This window comes from Spermophilus citellus, assembly GCF_964194105.1.
Source record: "Spermophilus citellus genome assembly, chromosome: 3".
In the NCBI taxonomy this organism is placed as follows: domain Eukaryota; kingdom Metazoa; phylum Chordata; class Mammalia; order Rodentia; family Sciuridae; genus Spermophilus; species Spermophilus citellus.
The window spans coordinates 208,088,174-208,110,335 of NC_138184.1; the positions used below are offsets into that span (position 1 = coordinate 208,088,174).

Consider the following 22,162-nt stretch of genomic DNA (forward strand, 5'->3'; position numbering starts at 1 on the left):
CCCATCGGCACCCAGGCCAAGCCGCTAGCATCCCTCATGTCAGCTTTTTCAGTTATCACTGATCCTCCTACTGCTACCTTTGTTCTGCAATTCATTCTCATGTAGTCAACATAGAGATTTTATTTTTAAACTTACTTGTTTCAGTCCTTTAGTGGCTTTCCACTGTTCCTAGAATCAAATTCAAAGGTTTGAAGGCCCTTTTTAATTTTACCTCTTCCAAATTGTCCTTATCCCCTCAGTCAAGCCTGCAGCCACAGTGGCTGTCTTCCTCAGATATCCCAAAGCCATACTTTTGCTTTTGCTACTCCCTTTGCCTGAAGCATTGTCCTCCTAGATCACTGCAGGATTGACTTTTCCTTATGCAAATCCCTGAGACAACATTCCTTGATTATCCCATATAATCAAAGTTTCTCCTCCCTCCCTCCAAGTCACTGGCAAATACATTCCTGGTAGTGTTGTCTTGGTAGCACTTGCACTGCCCAAAATATCTTATTCATGAATTTTCACACTAGTTTGTGGTCTGTCTCTCCAGCTAAAATTTGAGAGTGAGGACTTAAAGTTCTTGTTCTTTATTGCTCTTTATTACAGCTGCCCAGCACCTTAAATAACACACCATCTAAACACTAGTATCTATTTAGTAAATAACCTAAGGATCAGAGCAAAAATGTATTCAGTGCAGTGACAGGTAACTGTATGGTGAGACCCCTGAGTAGAAGTGTACATTCAGTACAGACACTGATGATGATGCTCACAAAATGACACTTTGCTTCCTTAGGTTTGAAACAGCAACTCTGAAGTAAGACCACATTTTATAAAAATGAAGCTAAATTGTATTTTTGATTGTTGGGTTTATAGACCTTTCTATGGACACTTGAAGGATCTCTAAATAATGGTTTGGTTTGGTTTTTTTAAACTGTCCTTTCGTTGGTTGTTATTACTCTATCCTAGGGCCACTCTGATAGGTTAAAGTAAAGAACACCAAAGGCAAATTTTTTTGCCTGATGTGAAGAATCAACTCTGTACCTCAGATGTAAATTTAGCTAACTTTAAAGCTGACTGAGCCTCTGCTTTAGAATACTGTTAGGTAGACTGTTTCCTCTGAGGGGTGCTTTTTTCTGTCATGGTTATATTTGATGTTTAAAGTTGAAGAAGTCCAAAGTTTTGATTATACTAAATCATCACAGATACTGATTTTTATGAAAACTGGTTGATGACCACAGAAGACAGAACATTCAGTTTAGTTATCATTTTGGAGGTAAAACGTTGGAGTCTTGGTTGTTTTCCATTTCTGTGAACTGCACTCAGTAGAGTATGGTGCTCTGGTGGATCTAAGGGGCTCTGGTATTTGGTGTCATCAGTCACAACAGAGAGACACTGTTGGAGGTTTCTTGTCATCATACATTCATTTTCCTTTCTCTTCTCACCATATGTGATGACTAAGAAATGAAACAAACAGTGAGGAGGGGTGAGCAGAAAAAATTTAAAAACCAGCCTGAAATTTTCCTCTTCAACCTTTGTTATCATTGTTTGCTTTGTTTTCCTAAAATACTTCTTCTTAACCTAAGCTAAATACCTCTCTATTCTAATTGATCCTAAAGCTTTTTACTATTAATAGTAGTGAACCTAGACAGGCAAGGGTATGGGGAGGTAAGTGCTTCGTTACACTGTTGATAGAATTGTAAACAGGTACACTTTCTAGAGGGCAGGTTGGCATTGCATAGCAAACTCTAAAATGTGCATGTTGTGCCCTCCAATTAAGCAAGATGCTTGATGTCTGTTTTTCCACAGCAATTATTTACAATAGGGAAATCTAGGAGCAATGTGTTTAGTTTAATTATAATAGTGGTGTTCAGTATTTACATGGAAGGAAGAACAATACAGCTCAAAAAAGACTAGAGGTTTACTATTCACCAAATTATTAGATACTGAAAATGATAATTTGCTTTCTGTTACAGTAGAATAATACTTGTAATACCTTAGATTAACAAACTGGCTATAAAATAGCATTTTTTACATACTGCAATTTTAGAGGGTTAAGACTCTTTTTATTTCTTTTGAATGGCTAGATTTTTATTTATTTATTTATTTATTTTTTGTACCAGGGATTGAACTCAGGGGCACTCAACCACTGATCCACACCCCCAGCCCTATTTTGTATTTATTTAGAGACAGGGTCTCACTGAGTTCTTAGTACCTCACTTTTGCTGAGGCTGGCTTTGAACTCTCGATCTTCCTGCCTCAGCCTCCCAAGCTGCTGGGATTACAGGTGTGCACCACTGCGCCCAGCTAGATTTTTTTTTTTTTTAAGCTCAGGGTACCCAGAATTAAACTAATTAATTTCATTTTCTAAAATATGTTCATAAAATGTATTCAGGTGTGTGTATGTGTTAAACTTTTGAAGAGATATACACCAAAATATTTATAGTGATTATTTATACTTGGTGGTGTTATGGATGATTTTCCCTTTCTTTAGTGAGCATAAATTACTTTTATAATCACAGAAATGCAAAACAGTATTTTAATATTTTGTATTAAACTTGCATTTTGGGGGCAGGTACCCAGGATTGAACTCTGGAGCATTCGACCACTGAGCCATACCCCAGGGCTATTTTGTATTTTATTTAGAGACAGGGTCTCACTGAGTTGCCTAGTGTCTCACCATTGCTGAGGCTGGCTTTGAACTTTCGATCCTCCTGCCTCAGCCTGCCCAGCCACTGAGATTACAGGCAGTAGCTAAACTTGTATTTTTTTTAAGTGTAAGTTTGATGATGTTTCTGTTTTCTTTTACCGAAAGATTACTTTTCTTAATATTAGGGTAAAAATCCCAACATCTCTTTTTCCCACCTTGCTTTTCTCTTAAATAGCTGCCGTATGTTTGAAGGCACATTCCTCAATTCTTTACTGGGCATATAATTTAATCTACCCTCCAGGGGATATTTATGTGTGTATGGTGTGTGTGTGTGTGTGTGTGTGTGTGTGTGTGTGTGTGTATGTATGTGTTCGTTCGTTGATTCAAGGAAGCAGAACTCAGTTATGAGCTATACCCAGAAAGAACAAAATAACTATAACTAGACCTAATTCTAGATTTCAGACCATTTTGGTAATTCGTGATTTCCTTAACATGATCAAATCCTAGAATTGTCAAACTGGACTGTAATAGAGGTAGACTTGGTTTAACCAGACATCTCTGTTAATTTTCTTATCTGCACTTAATGCTATGGGATGACTGATGTTTATGCTGATAACCCTAACTTATAAATATAATTCTATATATATATGATCATGTGATGTGTTCTGAATCATTCAGAGAGTAAACTATAGTTGATATTGTTCCCATGTTAGGTGGTTCATTAATTCTTCACAAATTAGAAAGTTTGCTTGTTTATTGGAAAGAATCATATACTAACTTAGAGTCAAAAGATCTAGTCTACAGTCCAAATTTTACTGTGTTAGCCCAGATTCTCACTTTTATCTTCTGAGAAGTAATGCATACCTTCCTACATTTATGAAGTCAGTGGAAGAAAAAAAGTGAGATTTTGTAAGGAAAAATGCATCACTCAACTATTATTATTAACTTTTGGATAACCTGAACCATCTCTCACCCATGTTATATTAGGGAAAGTTAAGGAACTAAGAATTTTTATTTTTCTAAGCAATGAAGTTGGTCAATATAGGTGATAACATATATTGCAGGTTTAAAATTGAGGCATAAATAGAAAAAGCTATTTATTTATTTGTTTGTTTGTTTGTTTGTTTGTTTGTTTTTTGTTTTGGGGAGGGAGGTACTGGGGATTGAACTCAGGACCACCCAACCACTGAGCCACATCCCCAGCCCTATTTTGTATTTTATTTAGAGACAGGGTCTCACTGAGTTTCTTAGCGCCTTGGTTTTTGCTGAGGCTAGCTTTGAATTCACCATCCTCCTGTCTCAGCCTCCTGAGCCACTGTATTTTACAGGCATGTCCCATTGCACCCAGCCAAAAGCAATTTATGAAACAAATTAAAACTAAAACAGGAATAGAACTTAGAGTTCATATTGCCAATGATTTTTTTCTTTTGTTCTATAAAACTATATGTGATCACCGCCCAGGTTGAATGTTTCAGCTAATGCTATAAACATTCACTGTTTTAAAAGAGTTTCCGGACTTGCTTCAGAGACTCTCAAAACCATCTCCTCCATGGATAGAAATTACGTAGAACAGAGTATCAGAACTTCTGTCAGAACTAACTGTCCTTCTTTTAGGAAGTAGCTCTCTATGGATTGGGGTGTTTTGTCTTTTTTTTTTTTTTTCTTTTTTGATAAAAGTATAATTCTTCATTGGTGAATAGAACATGTTTCCTGAAAAACTTTACTCTTATGTCTTAATTCTGATAATAGTCTTGGTTAACACACACAAATATACACACATGCAGAGCTTTGTAATATTCTTTGTGATAAAACGAAAACTTAAGGCACCTTTAAAAATAGTGGCTGGAACTCAGCCCCTATCTCCTATCTTTCTGACCATCCTGTGTAAGAATTGGAGGAGGTTGAAATAAATCTTATTAGTTTAGGGTAGGTCCTATAACTCCTGAATTCATCAACAATGAAATAATGAAGTCACCATTTTTAGAGATTTTGAAAGTCAGGTCAGCAAATTTTTCTAAAATCATTCAGATCAGTCAGGGCCTAGAGCTTGAGCTAACTGGAGCTTCTCAGATGTCGTTGTGCATAGGAATCATTGGAGAGTCTTCTTTAAATGCAAATTGGCCAGGCGATGTGATGCACACCTGTAATCCCAGTGACTCAGGACACTGAGGTAGGAGGAGGATGGCGAGTTTGAGACCAACCTCAGCAAATTAGTGAGACTCTGTCTCAAAACAAAAAATTAACTGTGGATATAATTCAGTGGTAAAGTGCCCCTGGGTTCAATTCCCAGTACCAAACAAATAAATAAACAAAGGAGTCATAGGTATGGAGTGGGACCTGACATTCTGCAGTTGCACCAAGTTCCCAGATGATGCCAACAGTGCTGATTCTCAGGCTGTTTTGAGTTCAAGGAATTGATATTGCTAATGAAAAATCAGTTCTGTTCTCTCCCACACTTGAATATTATAGGATTCTTTTGTTCTTGGGAATCTATAAATCTTGGGATCTGTATTTCAAGAGATCCAGGCAAAGATTATTTTATAAAAGAATCATCTCTGGAAATACCTGCTCAGTGTTGCTGGCTAAAATCCATTCATCTATCCCTTCTCCCTTCCTTGTGTAACCCCCCCACCCCCTTGAACTTTCTGTCCTCCTCTTACTCTCACTGGGCAGTCTTTGTTCTTTAATATTCCCTTGGAGTGATGATGCAACAGTATAGTAATTCTTCACCAGTTTCAGAGAAACCTTCAGAAACAGCACAGCGATTTTCTTCATTAGGAAGAAGTTATCCACCAGACTTGACCTATTTTACTTAGGAAACATTCAGCCAGTTATCATTTTAGGTCTTTTGAGGGTCTGGTTTGGTTTTGAAAAAGCTTACATATGGCATAGCTCTTCTGACAAAAAAGTAAAAAATATTATGCTAAGTGAAATAAATGAGACACAAAAAGAAAATGCAGTCTGGGGGCTAGAGTTGTGGCTCAGCGGTAGAGTGTTCACCTAGCATAGGCGAGGCCCTGGGTTTGATCCTCAGCACCACATAAAAGTAAATTAAGTAATTAACAATATTGTATCCAACTACAATTAAAAAATAAATATTAAAAAAAAGAAAATGCAGTCTGATTCCACGTGTATAGGGTATCTAGAATTGGCAAATTGTAAACACAGAAAGTAGGATAGTGGTTACAGGGGCTGAGGTGAGTAGAAAAGAGGAGTTAATATTTTAATGGGTTTAGAGTTTCAGTTTGGGATGACAATGAAAAAATTCTGGAAATAGATAATGAGGATGGTTATATAACAATGATCGAAATTAATGTCACTGAATTGTATGTGTTACAACAGTAAATTTTATGTTTATGTTATATGTATTTTACCACAATTAAAAAGAGTTTATTAAAAGAAGAGTTAGATAAGAAGTATTTGAGTTTAATTGTCCTCCAAGGTGGCTACACAATAGAATCACCTGTGAATTTAAAGTCCTGGTGCCTAGACCATACTCCAGACCAGTTAAATCAGAATCTTTGAGGATGGGATACAAGTATGTCTGATGTTTAAACTCTTCAGGTTTCATGTTATCTATTGTGGATAACAATGCTAAATCACCTCCCCGTGCTACAGTGTCAGAAAAGAGGTGTTTTTTTTTTGTTTGTTTGTTTGTTTGTTTTTTGTTTTTTTGCTGTCTGATATTATCAGAAAGTGTTTTTGTACATGACACCATGCCACATGCAGGATGAGATTTAAAATATATAGGTAACAAATGAAAACATAGGATGTATTCCTAAATAGAACATAGAATATGTTAAACAGAGAAGAATTAAGCTATATTCAGTAATACTAAAAGATGGTAATAGTCATATAGATTACATATTCAGGATACAACCAGACTAGGGATATATTTACAGTTTATATGGCAAAGAATTAGTATCCAGGACAGATTAATATTTCCTTCAAATTAATAAAAAGATAATTAGAAAAAATATGCAAAGCATTATAAGCAGTGCACAGAAAGAAAAAATAGTAAACATATAAAAATATTCTCAATTCACTAGCAATGGAAATTTAAAAAAACTATTTCCCCCACATCAGATGAACCAAAATAAGAATGCTTAGTAATAGCCAGGTACGGGGCACCTGCCTATAATCTCTAGATACTCAGGAGACTAAGGCAAGAGAACCGCAAGTCCTAGGTCAGCCGGGACAACTTAGAAAGACAGAGTTTCAAAATAAAAACTTAAAAGGACTGGGGAGGGGTTGGGGTTGTGGCTCAGTGGTAGAGTGCTTGCCTAGCATGTATGAGGCACTGGGTTCAATTCTCAGCACCACATATAAGTAAATAAATAAAATAAAGGCATTGTGTTCACCTACAAATAAAAAAGATATTGGGGGTGGGGGAAGGATGTGGGATATAGCTCAGTGGTAGGAACACTTGCAAAAGGTCCTGGGTTCAATCCCCAGTATAGGAAGGGAGAGGGGGATCTAGGTAATGGCAAAAAAAAAAAAAAAAAAAAAAATGGGATGGAGGGTGTGAAACAATGGGTATGGTGGGAATGGGATTGGCTAAGTCTTTCTGGAGGACAGTCTGGCAGTAGTTATTAAAGCCCTCAACCAGTGAGTCCAGTTTCTGAATTTCTCCTCAGGAAATGTACATGTGCACAAAGAGACATGGTCAAGCACTATTTGTAAGAGCAAAAACCATAACTATCAATAGAGGAATGATGAAACAAAATGGAAAACCTATACCATGGATACTAAGCAACTGTTACAAAGAAACCATTTGACCTATTTATCCCACTCCTTAGCATATACCCAAAGACTTAAAATCAGCATACTGTAGTAATGCAGCCACATTAATGTTCATAGCAGCTCAATTCACAGTAGCTAAGATATGGAACCAACCTCGGTGCCCTTCAGCAGATGAAAAGATAAAGAAAATGTGGTATATATACACAATGGAATATTACTCAGCCATAAAGAAGAATGAAATTATGGCATTTGTGGGTAAATGGATGGAACTGGAGACTATCATGCTAAGTGAAGTAAGCCACTCCCAAAAAACTAAAGGCTGAGTGTTCTCACTGACACGTGGATGCTAACACACAATAAGCAAGGCAGGGAGTGGAGGTTCACTGAATTGACAAGGGGGAGTGGGGAGAAGGGAGGAGGATTGGGAAAGACAGTAGAATGAATCAGACATAACTTTCCTATGTTCATATATAAATATATGACCAGTGTAATTTCATATCATGTACAATCACAAGAATGAAAAATTATACTTCATGTGTATATGATATGTCAAAATACATTCTACTATCATGAATAACTAAAAAGAACAAATAAAAAATTTTTTAAAAAGAGATCATTATAGTTGTACTATGAGAAGATCTCTAGGACAAAATATGGAGGGGAAAAAGCAAGTTTTAAAATTTGTACACTATGGTACCATTGTGTTTTTCTTTAATCACATAACTCTGCCTTTTCAGCATATATTTATGTAAATGTATAGAATTTGGCTATCAGGAAGGCTATTGATCAACCTAATAATGCCTCTGGCAGGAGACTGAACTGGGGAGGGTGAATGGCATGAACGCCTGTGCCTTCATCGGTATCATTTTTGTACAAAATCGTGCTACTCCCGCACATGATAACAGAAACTGACCAATCTGAGATTCTTTTTGAAAGAGAAGGTAGGACTTTAAGAGCATTTTGATTACCAAGAGGGAGTACTTTAATAGGTGGATAAGGTGTAAAGATAAGCGGCAGACATTTTGACCTGAGAGAAGTCTGAAGTCTCTAAAGGAGAGTGTCTCCTTTGGCTGGCCCTGAATTTACTCATTCTGAAGTTACACTTCTCTTTCTTTCCAAACTGGCTCTTCCTGTATATTCTATGGGAATGTGTTTTGTGGGACAATGAGATTGAGAGAAGCCAATGTGTCTGTTGGCAAATCTAGGGAAACAGTGCATCAGAGAAGGATATCCACCTTTGTCATTTCTATGAACAGAGACTAATAGTACAAATATAAGTCCAGAGAATGAGCTAAGAAATTCTTTATAATGCCCTAAAAATGCTTATTTGAGTATAATTAGGTTTATCAACCTGGAAGTTCATAATTTTAAAATTAAAAAAATAACAATATTGTCTGAAATTTTTTTAGTTTTCCTTCTCTTTCTTCATATTCCTGTTTTCCTGTAAGCTATAGAAAACTTAACCTTTCAACTTTGTTTGATTTGCATTGTGTTCTCTTTAAAAATTTATTATGCTTTTGTCCCTCGGTATCCATGTGGGATTTGTTCCAGGACCCAAAGTTGACTAATATTTACATCTCTTTTATCAAACGGCATAGTATTTGCATAGAACCTACGTACATTCTCCCATGTACTTTAAATCATCTCTTGATTACTTATAAGTAGGACAATGTAAATGCTATATAAATAGTTGTCTGTATATTATATACTACATTTATACTGTAGTCTGAATAATGACAAGAAAAAAAGTCAGAACAGACAGATGAAATTTTTCTTCCTGAAAATTTTTGATCCATAATTGCTTGAATCCATGGATACTTAATTCAGATGTGGAAGAGCACAGACCTCTTCAATAGAGAAAGAGTTGGGACACATTTTGCTTTGAAAGTCCTTTTCTTGGTAATTGAACCTAAAATGGACTTGAGGAGCCTTAAAATCCCAGGACTTGGGGGTAATAGAGCAAAGATAGAGGGTATGAGAGGAGAAGCAAAGAATTAACTGAATTTGCAAGTGGCAGATTTCTAACATAGTAATAATTGTTAGGCTTTTCTTTTTTCTTTTGGTTCTAGGGATAGAACCCTGGACCTACCACATGCTAGGCAAGCTATACTGCCAGGCTTTTAGAGTTTTAGGAAATCTTATTTTAAAACATTTATAGTCCCCACATAATCTTTGCTATTGACTGCCAGTCACATGAATTTGATATCCTTTTCTTTTCTGATTGTGCCCTTAGAAAGAGTAGTATTTTCTACTTTTTACTGGTTTGGGTTGGTTTATTAACCAGACTGGGGCACTTTAGGCCTATATAGAGCTCTAAATTAGAGTGAAAGCACCCAGAAAAGCTTGTTCCAGCCCAATTAAAGGACAATGGGAGAGGTTAGGCTTTATCTTGGCTGTTCCTGTTGATTGTCTCCCTGTGGATTAAAGACAAACCTTCCTTAACAAGCACATTGAGGAGCTTTGGTTTCCAAAACTCTAGGACAAATAATTAATCCAACTGGTAATGAGGACATAATGCTGAATTCTAAAAAGAAATCACTTAACTCTTTCTATACTAGACAGCTCATTTTTCCCTTATAATAGTCTCTTTAGACCTAACAATATTTATTTGGGACAGTGTAAAAATGGTCTGTTAGAGCCAGGCACACAGTGACACATACCTGCAACCCCAGAGACTCTGGAGCCTGAGGCAGAAGGACCACAAGTTCAAAGCCAGCATCAGCAACTCAGCAAGACTATCTCAAAATTAAAAAGGGTTGAAGATGTGGCTCGGTGGTAAAGTACCCATGTGTTCAATTCCTAGTAGCAGAAGAAAATAATAATAATAATAAAAAGTTTAATAGAAAATAGTCTTTTCCAATGAAGTCAGATTATCTTTAAAAGTAAAAGAATCTACCAGGCATGTTGGCACATGCCTGTATTCCCAGCCTCTAAGGAGGCTGAGGCAGGAGGATTACAAGTTTGAGGCCAGCCTAAGCAATTTGGTGGGATACGATCAAAATAAAAAAATAAAAAGGGCTGGGGATATACCTCAGTGGTAGAGCACCTGTGGGTTCAATTCCTGGTACTAAAACAGTAACCAAAAAAGATCAAAGAATCCTCCATCCCCAAAATGCATAACTTGAAAAGTGAAATTCTATAGTAAAAAATGCTTTTAACTCCTGTTTTAATATAGGGACAAATTTTGTATATTTGGTAATTGGTACTTGGAAAAGTTATGTCTGTCTCCAAATTAGAACTTGTAAGCTAGCAGATAATTTAACTCTGGTTCCTTTGTTTTACTTGTTGCGGTTCTCCCTGAGGAAGTCACCTTCCCTTCCTGCTGCTTCCATTTCTCCTGCCTTTCATATTAGCTTATGCTTAGAATTTTGAAACGTTTCTCATCCAGGAATTTATAGCATATAAAATGTTTTTGAGAAATTTTCTAGTCTGTCTTTTCTCTAATTACCCTCAAGTCACATTTTCTAAACTTTTCATTAGTAATGAACATTGTAGGGGCTGGGGATGTGGCTCAAGCGGTAGCGCGCTCGCCTGGCGTGCGTGCGACCCGGGTTCGATCCTCAGCACCACATACCAACAAAGATGTTGTGTCCGCCGAGAACTAAAAAAAAAAATAAATGTTAAAAATTCTCTCTCTCTCTCTCTCTCTCTCTCTCTCTCTCTCTCTCTCTCCCCTCTCTCACTCTCTCTTAAAAAAAAAAAAAAAAGTAATGAACATTGTACATTTTTTAATGCTGAAGGATCCAGCAAAACAAGTCACCTAAACTACCTATGTATTGAGGGTAGGTTGGTGACAACTTGTTTCCTTAATGCAAAGGACTGATGCACATGGTTAATTCAGTTCCTCCTTGGTTCTAGCATTCTTTCTTTCTTTTGTTTTATGGTGGAGGTAAGGATTGAACCAAGGACCTTATGCATGCTAGGCAAGCATTCAACTACTGAGCTACCCTCCCAATCCTTGATTCTAGCTTTTTTTTTTTTTTTTTTTGTAGTTGTAGATGGACAGAATGCCTTTATTTTGAAGTGATAGAAGTGATAAAGTGCTTGCCTAGCATGCTCAAGGCCCTGGGTTTGAACCCTAATACTGCAAAAGAAAAAAAAATTGTGTTGGATTAGCATCATGATGTCTCTCAACCTTATATGTTTTGCATACAAAGTTTGAAGAGTTGCTGTTTAAGACATCTTTTGGTTAAAAAAAATAGAACATTTGTTTTCCTCTTCATAAAATTAGAAATATTAGTCAATTGCCAGATAGCTATGATCTATCTATGTGGAGGATAAATGGTGTCTAAAAGACTTAATATGTCAAGTTCTAAATTTTATGACAGAGTTTTGAATGCCATAGGAGTTGTTGAGGACAATGACATGACTGAAGTGATAATAAAACTGCTATTAATTCTGTGCACTATATCTACATATTTGTTATCATTGATCCTTGCAATTGACCCTGTATGTTTGTCAATATCATTACTATTTCACAGATGAGAACATTAAGATTTAGAAAGAGTTGGGATTCAGAGCCAACTCTCTGAGTTTGTGCTGATAAAAAGAGCTGATTTGAAAATTTGTATATATCTCATGAAGAATGTAGGACTTGTTGGGCATTAAAAATTGAGTGTTGGCATTGGAAAAGTAGCATGAGGAAATAGTCCAGCAAAGGAGCAAATCAAAAGGCAAAGAAGCAGGAGTGAGCTCAATAGCTCATAAGACAGTATGGATACTTGCCTAGAGGACCAGAGCTACTGTGGGAATGAGTTTAACGTGAGGCCATATTGTGGTGGGCAAGAGGAGCTGGACAGAGGGGTAGTTGCTAGTAGTTTAAAGCCATATGAAAAAGTTTTTTTAAGTGTTGAATCTGTGTAGCATTAAGGAAAACTGTCTGTCAAGGATATGTAGGATGAGAGAGAGACATGGGAGAACTTGAGTTGCACAAGAAAGTCAACTTTCTGGTTACATTATCCTTGGGGTAGGAATTGGGGAGTGAAGGTGAAACCAGAGAAAAAGGAATGGGCACCACAGACATTTCGAAAATAAAAGAATTGGACTTGCACTTGGCATCTAAGTGAGTATTAAAAATAAGATAACAATAAAGATAACCTTCAGGTTTTGAGCTTGGATGGCTTGGGGAAGGGGGTTTTCTACTGGCAAAAACAGAGAAGTTGAGAAGACAAGTAGTTGGAGAAAAGGTAGAGTAGGGTTTAAGTGAGGAGGCATAGGTCTATATGTCAAGGAACCAGTGGGTTACCAAAATTCTGTGGAAAGCCTGTTAGGAGGACCAAAGCAAGACTGAGTATGAAAGACCTCTATAGCCAGGTGTCAGAGTCACCAAGATCTTCAGAGCATAGAGGAGTAATGTGAGGGATCAGGAGCAGAGAGATCATCATATTAGAGAATGTATGGGCTCCAGTTGTATTTGAGCAGGTTGTCAACCTTCTGTCCTCCACAACACATTCTTTCTGAAAACTTTAGAATTTTATTAATTTAGATTTAGTTATCCTTCACTTTTCATTTTCTCCAGACTCACCTAGGTATGATATAAAGGATTCTCCTTTTTGAAGCCTAGTAATAGGATTAAAATAAAGGGGAACTTTTAAAAATCTGTGGTATCAGTTTATTTAATTTATGCATTTGAGAAAGCTGTTCTTTTGTATATGAAGAAATAAAACTATAGTATATAAGGACTAAGCCTTTTTCTGCACTGTGTATCTAAAGCTAAAAAAGGAACACTCCCAAGAAATCAGGATAAGGGAAAAATGACTTTGAGATGCACTTTCTTAAAATAACTGGGTAAATGACCTCATGAGCCAGCTGATAGCATGGGTTTGCAAATGGATACTTTTCTATTAGCCTGCTGCCCAATGCTGCAGAGCCAAATATATATGGAGTATATGATATCATATCCTGTAGGCAGGAGACTATCTAGGAGGGAATGAAATGGCAAGCTCCGTAGAGGAATTTACAGTATAAATACTGCCCATTAGACCTGTCTTTATTAGATAAATATTACTGATTTGGTTCATGGTTCATCCCTATTACATAACAATTTGTGTCATGTTCTTAGTAAAATAATACATGGTATTTGTTATAAGAACATAGAATAGTTAAATAAGATCTTCAATATTAAAGGCTACCATACTCCTCTCTCATTAATACTTAAGTATTATTGTTCATTTGTTTGTTTATTTTTTGGTTTTATAGCTATAGCCAAGTCCTTGAGTCTGACTCATTGTTCAGAATGTCCTTTCTCTTTGGTTCTGTGCTGCAGAGATAGTGCAGACATGTCTTTGGAAGATGTAGGATGCTACTTCTCTGTGCAGTGCTGTAGACCACCGGGTCAAAAGGGGAACAGTAGGTCTTGGAGGAATTCTAAGCTCATAACTTGAGGAACTGCTTTTCTTGCCAAAACTCATTATCAATTATGAATAATATTTACAAAGCAGACCCCCCTCCTCAGCACACACCCAGAGTGTATTCAGAGTGCAAGAAATAAAGAAGAATGACAGGACTGGGGTTGTGGCTCAGTGGTAGAGTGCTTGCCTAGGTATATGTGAGGCACTGGGTTCGATTCTCAGCACTACATATGAATAAATAAAGTAAAGGCCCATTGGCAATTTTAAAAATATTTTTTAAAACAAAGAAGAAGAATGGCAGTTGTCTCTGTGGTTTAAAACCTGTTTGGTCTGAATTCAATTGTAAAATAAAATCTTAATGGGTCTAGAGGTATAGCTTGGTGGTAAAGAAATTGCCTAGAATACACAAGACCCTGGGTTCATTCCTCAGCACTGAAAAAACAAAAATTTTAAAAATCTGATTGATGTCCATAATGTATTTAAAAATCATCCAAGCAACTGGGTGTGGTGGCACACATATATGATCCCAAGGATTCAGAGACTGAGACAGGAGAATAGCAAAAGGAGGGCTGGCCTGTACAACTTAGCAAGACCCTGTCTTAAAATAAAAAAATTAAAAGGGCTGGGAATGTAGCTCAGTGATAGAACACCTCTGGGTTCAATCCCCAGTACCACAAAAACAAAAGAAAGAAAGAAAAAATCATGCAAGCTTCATTGTATCTATAGATAAGACTCACAGACAGTGGCCTAGCTTTTTAGAACAGTTTTAGGGTATTTTCCCCCCTTTATTAAGTAGAAAGTCTGTTTATTTTCATGTGTTTTATAATCAACTACCAAACTGAATTCTCTGATATTTGTAGTAGTTTTTCATTTGATTCTCTGGAGTGATTGAGTCATTTCATCTACAAATAATGATGATTTGATCTGCTCCTCACTTCTAACTCCTCTCATATCTAATTGTGTTAATTACCAACTCCAGAACAATGTTTAAAACAGCTTGACTTGGACATCTTCAAGTACATGGAAACTACAGAAGGGAAATTTGCTGTAGTGCCAGTGGTATCCTAGGAGGCAAAAATCAAACTTGGGGGTAGATGTGCTAGTTTTTGTAGGAACAGGTCTACAAAAAGAAAAGGGGCCCTTTACCAGCAAATCTACACTTCTCCATCACCCATGAAACGTAGTAACCTGTGGAAAACAGGGTGTTCTCAGCACTAACATTAGGAATTATTTGGAACCTTGGAGGAAGGTTTCATAATCTTAGAATTTGTTAGGGGACATGGACATACCTGAGATGTCTTTCATGAATACTAATGATTACACTCTTCTCTTTCAGGCCCAGCTTCGGGCATTTATCCCAGAGATGCTCAAGTACTCCACAGGTCGGGGAAAACCAGGCTGGGGGAAAGAAAGCTGCAAGCCTATCTGGTGGCCTGAAGATATCCCATGGGCAAATGTCCGGAGTGACGTCCGCACAGAAGAGCAAAAGCAGAGGGTGAGCATTCCTCAGCCTGAGTTACCCATTGCTTTTCCATTCTGAATTAATCACCTCAAATTTTGTCATTACTATTTCTAAAACGTCTAAAAACATTTGTGTAATAGACCTATCCCTCCCAAGAAGTTCACTGGTCACTGATTTTATAACATTTCTCATTTGTCATTTCTTCCCTATAAAAAGACCAGGATGGGTCCATGAATTAATATTCTGTCTTCTTAGTTGCCTTTTGAAGCAGCTTTAATTTTATGAGGTGCTTGGGAAAACCCAAGAAACTTAAAGTGAAAATATTAATCACTTGGAGACATAGAAATATTAGTAAGAATCACTGTTGAAAAATACAAGTATGAATTAGAGAGAGATGAACTTTTCCAAGTGAGCCTACTAATAACAAAACTTTGAGAAGAAAGACTAAACTAGATAATAGATAACGTCCCTATTTTTCTGCATTTTTTTTTTTTATTTAGCTTGGAAGTTTACTGAGATTCTTGATATATGATTCTTGACTAGAATAATGTTTCTTTGTCAGAAGTTTAATAAGAGTTTTGCCTTAGTTTGGAGTAGGGTATAAAACCCAAAAGCTAAACTAGACTTTCACCAGGAAGGAAATCATTGGGAAACCTCCTTTAATATTTGGTGCTCAGTTTGCTTATTCCAGAATCAGTCTGTGGGAAATAATCCTAAAACAGTTTACTCTGCATAAAGTTTGATTTGGCTTGAAACATAAGCAGCTGCATTATTGGGTTTAGATACTATGGTACTTTGTGGTTTAATGTGCTTTTCTGGTCTTTTGGTGACAGGTTTCATGGACACAAGCACTACGGACCATAGTTAAAAACTGTTATAAACAGCATGGGCGGGAGGATCTTTTATATGCTTTTGAAGATCAACAAACACAGGCTACTACCACACACAGTATAGCCCATCTTGTACCATCACAGACTGTAGTGCAGACCTTTAGCAACCCTGATGGCACTGTCTCACTCATCCAGGTGAGTAAACCTAATGGTTACCAGAGAGGTGGGTCACTGGACACCTTCCCCAGACTGCAGGAAGTTTTCTTGTGCAAACTCTTGTATAAGCTTCATACACCTCCCCTAGATCTCTCTCCTGGCTAAAATTGACTTTTAAACAGTATTTTAAATTGTTTTCATTTTACTCAGTTCAGAGCTATGAGTAGCTTTCCTGGACATTTCCAAAATAAAACCCTTGGAAGTGGCTTCTTTTTTACTGATTCACTGTCAGTAGCCAGGGAATATTCCTTCTGAATTACCTCTTCTGTGGCAAACCCAATTTATTGACAGGAAGGGAACTTCTAAATTTCGGGTTGGGATGAGAGTAAGAAACCAGTTGACTAGCTCTGGCCACTGATGGACATGTAATAGCTCTTCTAATACTGATCTATTTGGTTGAAATAAATTTCTGAAACTCATATGAGTCTCTGAGAAATAGTTTAGTAGCTGATTTTACATCACAATTACATATTAATCATTATCTGCTGAATTTGGGGTTCAGTGCATCTTAGTTCCTGAGGAGAGACAAGGCAGAGAGTCTAATCACTGATATCAGTTCCCGTGTTTTTCCTTAGGTTGGTACAGGGGCAACAGTGGCCACATTGGCTGATGCTTCAGAACTGCCAACCACAGTCACTGTTGCCCAAGTGAATTATTCTGCTGTGGCTGATGGAGAGGTAAGAAAGAGGATTCTGTCTATATCTGTTTAAATACCTAGATGACTAGGTGAGGGAGAGCTGAGGATTCAGAAGATGAAGAAGTAGCCTCTATGTCTATAACATTGTATTAAGTGTTTTTAACATCATGCTTTGACAATTTGGGGGGGTATCTTATGCTGTGCTCTTTTTTTAATATTTATTTTTTAGTTGTAGTTGGACACAACACCCTTATTTTATTTATTTATGTGTATGTGGTGCTGAGGATCCAACCCAGGGCTAAATGAGCGCTAAGCAAGCGCTCTACCATTGAGCCACAACCCCAGCCCTTATACTGTGTATTTTAATTGTAACAATTAAAATCCACAGGGCTAGGGATATGACTCAGAGTTGACCGCTTGCCTGTAGGGTGCGTGAAGTCCTGGGTTCAATCCACAGCACCTCAAAAAAAAAAAAAGTGAAAATTCATGGATCATTATGAACTGAACCTAGCTGTTAGAAATGTGTAATTTTGCATTTACAATGTAGCATTTTATATAATACACAGTAAAAGAGATTGTCTCTTTAATACTTTCATGAGAAGGACCATTTGGGAGCCTGGTATGCAAAGAGTATGCAATAATCTGATAGTTATGAAGAAATTAAAATTCTGTAGCTTTAAGCAATATAAAATTAATTAGAGACAGGTACAAATTGCAAAGATATTTAGAATTGACTAAAGAAAGAATTTCAAAAAATATGAACATTGCTTATGGACATACATGTTGATTTTAAAATATACACTAACTGAGTGTGGTATTCCATTCCTGTAGTCACAGCTACTTGGGAAGCTAAGGCAGGAGGATTACTTGAATTTATGAGTTCCAGACCAACTTAGGCAACATGGTGAGAACCCTATCTCAAAAGACAAAAACAAAACAAATTAAACTGTACCTCAGTGGTAGAGCACTTGTCTAGCATCTGTAAGGCCCTGAGTTTAATCCCTAATACTGAAAATAATAATAATAATAATAAAAAATTAAATAAATAATTTTATGCTGATGGCATATGTAAAAATGCAAATGGTTTTAAGAATTTATTCCATTGTGTGATGGGACCAACAGTTGGTATTGGTGATATTAACAGCCATAGGTGTCAAAAAAATCAAAATGGAATATCCAGTGATAAAGATCTATGATTCTGCTGGAAGAAGGAAAAAACACCAACGTTCAAAGACATTAGAGACATGAATTTTAAATGGAACTATCAGTACATATATTCATTTTGAAATTGCACAACTCATTTTAGTGAGTTTTTATTTTAATGAATGTCAGTTTAACTGAAATAGGGATAAGCTGGATAATAAGTAGGAAAATGTAAATAAATGAGTATATTCTCTATCCAGACATTCAGCAAACACTTTTGGCGCCCTGTGCCAGGTGCAGGACAGTAAAGACTGTCCTTGCTGGTAAGGAGCACTAGGCAGATGATAGGAAAAGTCCATGCAGAACCATGGCAGTGAGCTAGATCAGGTGAGCCCAGGATGCTATGGAACTCAGAGGAGAGAGCCTGACTTTGAACCATAGGCTGCTGGGTTTTCTCAGGAAATACTTCCTGGGGGGAGTAGAACCTGAGCTCAGACTAGGAGCATAACTAGCAAAACAAAAGACTCAAGGATGGGAGTTGGGTTCATGTTGAAGGCAGCAACACATTCTATGCACTGCATTGTGAAAGCATGAAGAAGCCACAATTCAAAGGGCCCCAGTGCAGTGGATCTTTCAGACATAGAAACTCATAGGCCTTCTCTGAATATCTTTTGTCTTCAGGCTTGTAGCCCTTTCTTTAGGTCATAGTGACATCTAGGCATAGACTATCATATACTGGCTCCCCCCAACAGATGGGAGCAGAGAGCAACAAGGGTTCAAGCAAAGTACTAAGACTCTAGGATAGGAAATTCCAAAGAGATCGTAGCACAAAAGCTAATTTGTTCCTTACCTGCCATATTTCTGATTAGAAAATTCCCATTTTCTCTCCACATTTTGCTGTCATCCCTGTAAATCTTGTGCCATATAATTTAACTTCTTTAAATTATGTTGTCTATGGCTACATCCTAAAACTATTTTTACCACAATGCACTTGTAACTGAATGAGTCTATGCTGAATTGCTGCCACTGGAGAATGGAGATTTGGAAGTTGCCCCAGACCAAGCTCAGATAAGAGCAGCAGCAACAGGATCACTAAAAGAGAGGGCTGGATCAGGACAAAGGAAGACTTGTGTAAGGGCCGTAGGTGACAGTGCTGCCAGCTTCAACAGCTATTTTTTTTAAATAACTTTATTTTTATTTATTTATTTTTATGTGGTGCTGAGGATCAAACCAAGGGCCTCTTGTGTTCAAGGCAAGCGTTCTACCACTGAGCTACAACCCCAACCCTCAGCAGCTATTTTGATTGGAATCACGAACCATCTAAGAATTGACAATGTAGCTTGCCATCTAAAGTGGCATTATTGGTAACAATGCTCGTTAGAGAAATGAGATCAAAGTGATCCTACCTGGGGAAGCAAGAGTTTTTTAAGTTTCTGAGTAGGCAGCTTTGCAGCTCTAGGATATCTCTTCCTTTGTAGTGAGGAGCCATGAAGGCTTGCTGGCACAGCCATCTGCCCAAGAGAACCAAGAACACACACTAAGGAGCTAAGGAATGTCTCCTCTGGGAGGCCTTTGAGAAACATGCTGAGAAGCACTGTCCTAATCTTAGGATGTAATTTTATGATTCACAGGACCAAACCAGGTTATTTTAAACATTTCTCCTAGAGCTATGGCACTTTCTATGGATCTAGCAATGTGAAGCAGGAACAACAAGAACCCTTTGAAGCACAGCTAACATCCTAAGGTCTAGGAGTTCAAGGAGGTTTTAGGCCTGAACTGATTTATCACCACCACCCCCATATCTCTGCCCTGTTCTTTTTTGGTTTTGGGGGGATGGTGATAATTAATCAACCAGTATTTATTGAGCCAAATGAATTAAAGTAACTAGATATTGATATCCAGAAGAAGAAGTCTTTCCATAGAAGGTATGTTACTAAAATCAGTGGTTCTTAACCCAGAACCAGAAGGGACATTTTGACAGTATCCGGAGACATTTCTGATTGTCATGACTGGTGAGGATACTGTCGGTAGAGTGCTTGCCTTGTTTGCACAAGGCCCTAGGTTCATCCCCAGAACCACACACAGACATACACACACACACACTCACACACACAAAAAAAGATATTCCACAGCATTGTTGGTAATAGCAAAAGACTAGAACCTAAATGTCCATTAAAAAATGGCTGCTATAAAATACAACAGTCATTAATATGGTATTATGCAAAAATGTGGATGTGTAACCGATGTGATTCTGCAACTTGTATTTGGGGTAAAAAGGGGGAGTTCATAACCCACTTGAATCAAATGTATGGAAGATGATATGTCATGAGCTTTGTAATGTTTTGAACAACCAATAAAAAAAAAAAAGAAAAAAAAGTTAAAAAAAAAATGGCTGCTATGTCAGTCATGGTATTTCTATATAGTACAGTGCCCTGCAACCATTATTATGAATTCTGAATCATGAATGAATGAGGAAGTTTTCTGTGTTCTAAAGTGGAATCATTTCAGAGACGTATTGTTTGTGGGGGAAAAAAGCAAGGTATAAAGGGTATGTAAAATAATCTGTCATTTTTTAAAAAGAAGGAATAGGGGTAGGGCTTGGTGGCACACTCCTGTAATCCCAGTGACTTGGGAGGCCGGGGCAGGAGGATGAAGAGTTCAAAGCCCAGCCTCAGCAATTTATCGAGACCCTGCCTTTAAAACAAAACATAAAAAGGGTTATGGATATGGCATAGTGATTAAGCACTCCTGGGTACAACCCCTGTATGTATGTATGTATAGATAAATAAATAAACAAGAAGGAATAGGGACAAGAAGGATAGGGACGTAGCTCAGCACAGGAAGAAGGAAATAGATGTGTGTATATGAGAGAGAATGTGCTTGCATATAAAGAGAATACCTCTGCAAAGATACATAGGAAAACGAACAACAGTAATCAATGCCTAGAGTACTGGCATTTCCTCTGACACAGTTTGAATTTATCAAACACAGCATGATGTTTTGAAGTATATATACATTATGGGGTATAGTGAGAACACTTGAAATCTCTCTTAACAGTTTTCCAGAATTCAATACAATGCTTTAAATAAAAATTTTTGTAACTACATTTATTGTTTATTTTTTAAAATTACCTTAATTTTTGAATAGATAATATATTGATATGGTCCAAATTTTTAAAACAATATTTAAAAGTAAGCAGTGGAAAGTCTTGCTTTCTGTTACATATTCAACCCTGAGGAAGTATTCTCAGTGTGATCCTCCACATTGAGAATATGTATGTTTTCTAGAATTTCTTTATGCAAACTTCAAAAGAATTTAAATATTTATTCTGAAACCCTCCTTTTTATACAAAAGACAACACACTAAAAAACACTGTCTGTACATAGTAGGTCCTTTGCTTTAAAAGTATATATTTGGCTTGAAAATAGCTATTTATTATAAAAATTACTTTTTAAACTCATAACTTTTTCATGGCTTTAATTTTTGATTGTCTTGTCCTTTTTGCCTCAGGTGGAACAAAATTGGGCCACATTACAGGGAGGAGAAATGACCATCCAGACGACACAAGCATCAGAGGCAACACAGGCGGTAGCGTCGTTGGCAGAGGCCGCAGTGGCAGCTTCACAGGAAATGCAACAGGGAGCTACTGTCACCATGGCACTCAACAGGTGGAGGCAGGGGTAGGGGAATAAGTGGGAATGGCAGGGCTTTGTCTTTAAAGAGAAGTGCTATACCTCAGTTTGTCAGAATTGGCAGTTGGGCCTAAGATACCATGGGTTGGTTTCTAATAAGCCCTCACCAAAAACATTGAACTTTTTTTCTTCAGGAATGTTTAGGAAGGATGCTATGGAATGAGACCCTAGTGAGAGGTGGTTTCTTCCTGAATTGTGTTGTTCCTTTCTTGGTTCTTTCTACTGGTTGTTGAAAGGAAAGATTATCCCTATATTAGTCTCTTTTTCATTCTTGACAGAATTTTAATTTCAACAGATCCAGACATTTTAATTAATGGTTAAGCATATGGTCTTAGAGCAAAACTACATGGGTTTGAAGCCTAGCCCTGTCACCTACTAGCTGGTTGTCCTAGGACAGTTTAATTGAACTCTCAGTGTCCAGGCTTTTCTCTTCTATAAAATGAGGGTAATAACTGTACTT

General features: G+C 37.2%; 1 protein-coding gene across 10 annotated transcripts in view; it reads left to right on the plus strand.

Annotated features, from left to right (window-relative positions):
• The window catches only part of NRF1 (nuclear respiratory factor 1), a 140,890-nt gene that overhangs the window by 80,247 nt on the left and 38,481 nt on the right, over nucleotides 1-22,162 (plus strand). For all 10 annotated transcript variants that reach the window (XM_081284513.1, XM_081284516.1, XM_081284511.1 and 7 more), the window contains 4 exons: nucleotides 15,059-15,217; nucleotides 16,018-16,209; nucleotides 16,806-16,907; nucleotides 21,521-21,678. In XM_081284513.1, coding sequence (XP_081140639.1) covers nucleotides 15,059-15,217; nucleotides 16,018-16,209; nucleotides 16,806-16,907; nucleotides 21,521-21,678 — 611 coding nt within the window. The remainder of the gene's footprint in view (nucleotides 1-15,058; nucleotides 15,218-16,017; nucleotides 16,210-16,805; nucleotides 16,908-21,520; nucleotides 21,679-22,162) is intronic.